We start from the raw sequence: 4,654 nt of genomic DNA, 5'->3' as shown, positions 1-4,654 counted from the left end.
GGCGCTGTTTTAGGTATAGACAACACTTTTTTTACGCAAAGCGCTGCTAAATGCCTACTTTAGAAAGCGCTTTTCTTTGAAAAGCGCTTTCTAAAGTAGGGTTGTAGCAGCGCTTTTTTCTGAGAAAGGGCTTTCTAAATTAGGCCTTTAGCAACGCTTTGTCTAAACTTTTATGCCTTCTGTTGGCATCCTTAGGCAGCGTTTTTTTAGGAAAAAAATGCTTTTTATTAACTCCCTTTTGACAGCGCTTTTTAAAGCGCTGTCTAATGTATTTTTAAGACATCTTTAGGCAGCGCTTTTCTAGGGAAAAACGCTTTCTATTGTGTACTATAGGCAAAACTTTTCCTATAAAGTGCTTTCTTTGCTTCACGTAAAAAAAGACATTTTAAGCGTTTTTTGTGTAAAAGCGCTTCCTATTCTTTCTTTTTTTGAAAGCATATTTTTGGGAATAATCCCATAAATCTGTAATTCAAGCCTTTCATTTCAACGGACCTTTATTTCAACAAAGAAGTCGTTATATACAAAAAAGGCATTATATACCATTATAATACCATTATAATCCAAAATATATACACCAATATAATTCAATTCACATGTTTGCAATAGAACCAAAATCAGCCCTAACAATAACAAAGTCATCCGGCCTAACAATAACTAAATCAGCCCTAACAAAATCAACCCGAAATTGCCAAAATCTAACGAGCGGACAGTCCTGGTTTTGCAAGGTATGAACAGAACAAAACGGTCAATTAAACTAACTTTGCTCCAACACAATTAAACCTAATTTTTTATAACACTTTTCAACTTCCAATACCTTATATGATTCTTTTCACAATAAAGTATTCACACAATTCCTCCTTGATTTCTTCCAATTGATTTTTCGTGAAAAGAGCACACTTGTATTCATCAAAGTACTACATAACAAAACATAATATGCATGATTTAGTTAAAAGTAATAAATTATATGAAATATCTGATAAATATTAAAATAAATCCTAAGTTATAAATTCATACCGTGATTAGAATCTCTATTAGATTCAAATGAAGGATTTCTTTCATAAACCTCAAAACAAAGTATCCGCAATCTATATTGTTACGCTGTTGAGCACACTACATAGAAAAACAAATAAGAATATATAGTTGTCTTGTTTTATCAAGTAGCATCACTATTATAAGCAAAATTGTGAAAATTAATGTACCTCCACTTTGATCCATGTAATGTTGCTTGATCTAGACCGTGATACTCGAGCTTTTCTTTGAGAGCGGAATATTTGTATTGATCTAACAAAATAAAAATATATATTTAGAACAATCTCACAGGAATAATTAAATATACAAATACACACAAATATTTAAAACAATTTCACTTATGTATCAATCATTAACTTCATATCTGGATAATTTTTCCACTCACCATCTACCGAATTCTGATAATACACCACTTCTTTGAAACGATCAATAACAACCAACAGCCAGTGACGTCTATAAATTATAACAAAAGTTTAGATGGAAATTTTCAACACTAAAGATACAAAGATTAGAATGAATTTAGAATGAAGTACTAACCCCACAGGAATAATATTATACGGTAAAAGATACAAGCTTTTTGTATTGATGGCCATAAATCTCTCAACTAAGTGATATCTCAGTGAATCTGGATCCTGAACAATTGACGCTTCGTTTACACTGGAGGCAGACACAAAATGGAATCTGTATGACAATTGATTCCCGCGAATCTATTTTTCATACAAGAACCTTAAATAAAAAACATAATAAACATTAGACTATTTTCATTGAAATGTGTAAATAAATTGTTCGACTAATTAAATAATAGATTGATCGCATTACCGGATGTATGAGTGTACAACACTGATGCCTAATTCTGTATGCTGAAAAATCTGTTCCATTTCCTCTTTGGCAATTGTTTCGGAGCAAGAAAAACCAAATATTCCCTCCTCCATATCCATCTGACGAGTAGCACCATTCATCAAATATGAAGTTCCCACAAGTGTTTCAAGACACATCCGGAATCGAGGTACAAAAGGTTTTCTTTCCACGGTTCTTGGAAGATCCCTTTTCTTGTTGGGTACGCTACTAATTTTCTGGGTCATTTGTTGTGACTCTAGAGCAGGTACCTAAAAATCATATAACTTAGGTAAATTATAAAATCATGCAGTTTTTGAATTCGGATCATATAATTGACACTTTAAATATACCTCCTTTTGTGATGCAACAGAATTCGAATCATATTTTTTCATTGTACTTTTGCAATAAAAATGAATTTATCATATATATATATATATATAAAATAATTATTACGTCAAAATTAAAATAAATTCACCGTGCGGACGCACGAGTATCTTCTCTGTTGAAAACAGTCTGAGAAAGGAGTGCACAATTGAATAAAATCTTTTCCCCCTGGTAGAAGATTTCTTTTATGAATGAACAAAATAGATTTTCATGTCTTTCTGAAATGTTCACACGTGAAATTATTTTAATTAAGAACCTCATTTTCATACTACTAATATTTTATTAGTAAAAAAATTTTTTTGTGGATCATTATTTTAACTTAGAACCTAATTTTTTTTTGGGATCATTATTTTAACTTAGAACCTAATTTTTTGTGGATCATTATTTTAACTTAGAACCTAATTTTCATACTACTAATATCTTATTAGTAAACAAAATTTTAATGGTTAATTTCTATTTTATAAATCCAATTTGACCAAACTTCTTTACTTCACATTTTCATATCGTTCATAAAATACTACACCACAAATAATGCACCCGGGCGACAGCACGGGTCTCTGACTAGTTAACACTTTAAATATACCTATTTTTGTGATGCAACAAACTAGTTGTGCTGCAAAATCCCTTTATCCTTAGATGCGGGTTTTGTAGGAGTCTAAAATTAACAAGTAATAAAAATGTACGTAATAGTTCAGAATTGAAATTTGAATACTAAAAGATTCACAATTGTTTTTAACATACCTCATCATCTATGAAAATGAGGTCCGCTGGTCATGCAACAAATGATCCTATTGCATCTCGCAACAATGTTGTCTCTGAAACAATGTCAGGTATCAGTAGCAACACATTCACATCTAATGCAACATCAACCGATACTTTCTGATGTCCATTAAGGAGCAGTCTATGGTGAAGTAAATCTCCCAAAGTGTTATGCATTTTTCCCTTGCAAACTAGGCGATCAGTCGGTGACGATAAGTATAGCTGACAAGATTAAATGCCCTAAACCAAAAATAAATATTTTACTGTTAATGTGTATATATGTCTATTAAAATAAATGTGCTAATTTAATTTCATAATAACATATATAATTACCTCGGGAAATTTATTTTGACAATTGATACTAGCTTTATCATTAGTTTCTTTCACCTCTGAACTGTACTTTTCCGCCATATATCTCTCTTTATCCTTTTGCAATTCACGGACTTGCGAATTTAATTCCTCCATCGTTTGCATCACTTCTTGATTGCTAGGATTTATTTTCCTTGGATGCTTATACAAGGAAGTTGGAGTCACATCATGTCCTTTACCCTCACCCGCCGGGATACTCAGGAACTTTTAGTGCTTGACTAAGTACGCTCCTGTTATCCTGGTCCTCACCCGTGGTTACCGATTTAGATAGAGTCTCCTGAAATTCATTTACATATCAAAAATTATTAGTGGAGATAAAAAATTAATTATATATTAATAAACTTTTGATTTAGTTAAAGACACAATGTTATACTTACACATTCATCATAAATATGTTGAACATCTTCCCTGACGACTCTATCCTTGCCCACATGAGCTTCCTTCCATAAAACATGTGGAGGAAGTGATATTTCATCACTTTTCGTCTCGTCTAACTACGCATTGACACAAATAATAAGATCCTCAATTATAACACATTGAGACAAATAATAAGATCGTAGCATTTATATATACTTACATTTTTTTGCTGTAAGCGTGCATATCCCAAATGCCCTTTTCTATATGGATATGTGGGGTTTGATTCTCTATGGCGATTTGTGTCACTCTCTTTCTTGATTTCTTATCTTCTACTCGTTTGTCTATAAAATCATCCAGTTCTTCAGGTCCAATGAAGTTCCTATACTTCATTGGACATTCCGCTTTAACAAAATTTCCTTGCTTATCCTTAAGATACTTGTTTGTTAAAAAAGCTCTCCACCCTCTGTGTCTTTTTTCGGCCAATTGAAGATAATATTTTTTTCAGTTATCTTCAATGTTAAAAGACCTCTACGAAAAAACATACGCATAGAGTGTGTTAGTATAAGTAATTTAAACACATTATCGTCAACAAAAAGCAAATAACAACAATCATATATGGTACCTTTATGTCAGTCCAAATTCTATCTTTAACAAAATCCAACTCTTCTTTAGTCCATCTATCAGCGGTGACTGGAATGTGCATACGAGCAAGTGTACCAATGTAGCTTTTCAACTTTGCGCCATTAGGCTCAATTAGTTGGTTATCATCATTCCAATTTACATCATATTTTACTCCTCTATCTCTATCAAGAATTATTTTTCTCAAAATAGTGATGCCTCGTGTGATTTCTCCCTTTGAAGTCTTATCTGGAGCATTTGTATCTTGTGAGTTTTCTTGATTACTAGCCATTTGACCTGT

At 32.2% G+C, this 4,654-nt stretch overlaps 1 protein-coding gene across 1 annotated transcript; it reads right to left on the bottom strand.

Annotated features, from left to right (window-relative positions):
* Window positions 1-589: 589 nt before the first annotated feature.
* LOC131649473 (uncharacterized) lies at window positions 590-2,258 on the bottom strand. Its single transcript, XM_058919234.1, has 8 exons — window positions 2,217-2,258; window positions 1,849-2,135; window positions 1,567-1,686; window positions 1,387-1,482; window positions 1,200-1,281; window positions 1,015-1,110; window positions 834-914; window positions 590-712 (listed from the first exon to the last, which is right to left on the bottom strand). Exons 1-8 carry the CDS (start codon window positions 2,256-2,258, stop codon window positions 590-592), a joined length of 927 nt encoding a protein of 308 aa, XP_058775217.1.
* Between the last annotated feature and the right edge of the window lie 2,396 nt (window positions 2,259-4,654).

The sequence above is a fragment of the Vicia villosa genome, linkage group LG2 (genome assembly GCF_029867415.1).
Source record: "Vicia villosa cultivar HV-30 ecotype Madison, WI linkage group LG2, Vvil1.0, whole genome shotgun sequence".
Lineage (NCBI taxonomy): Eukaryota > Viridiplantae > Streptophyta > Magnoliopsida > Fabales > Fabaceae > Vicia > Vicia villosa.
The sequence above is the reverse complement of the archived record's forward strand: the minus strand, read 5'-3'. Positions and strand labels throughout refer to the sequence as shown.

Coding starts and splice junctions, on each gene's coding strand:
- LOC131649473 (XM_058919234.1), bottom strand. CDS start 2,258: ATGAAAAAATATGATTCGAATTCTGTTGCATCACAAAAGGAG. Junction 1,687..1,848: donor GTTGTACACTCATACATCCG/GTAATGCGATCA, acceptor GTCTGCCTCCAG/TGTAAACGAAGCGTCAATTG. Junction 713..833: donor AATTGTGTGAATACTTTATT/GTGAAAAGAATC, acceptor TTGCAAAACCAG/GACTGTCCGCTCGTTAGATT.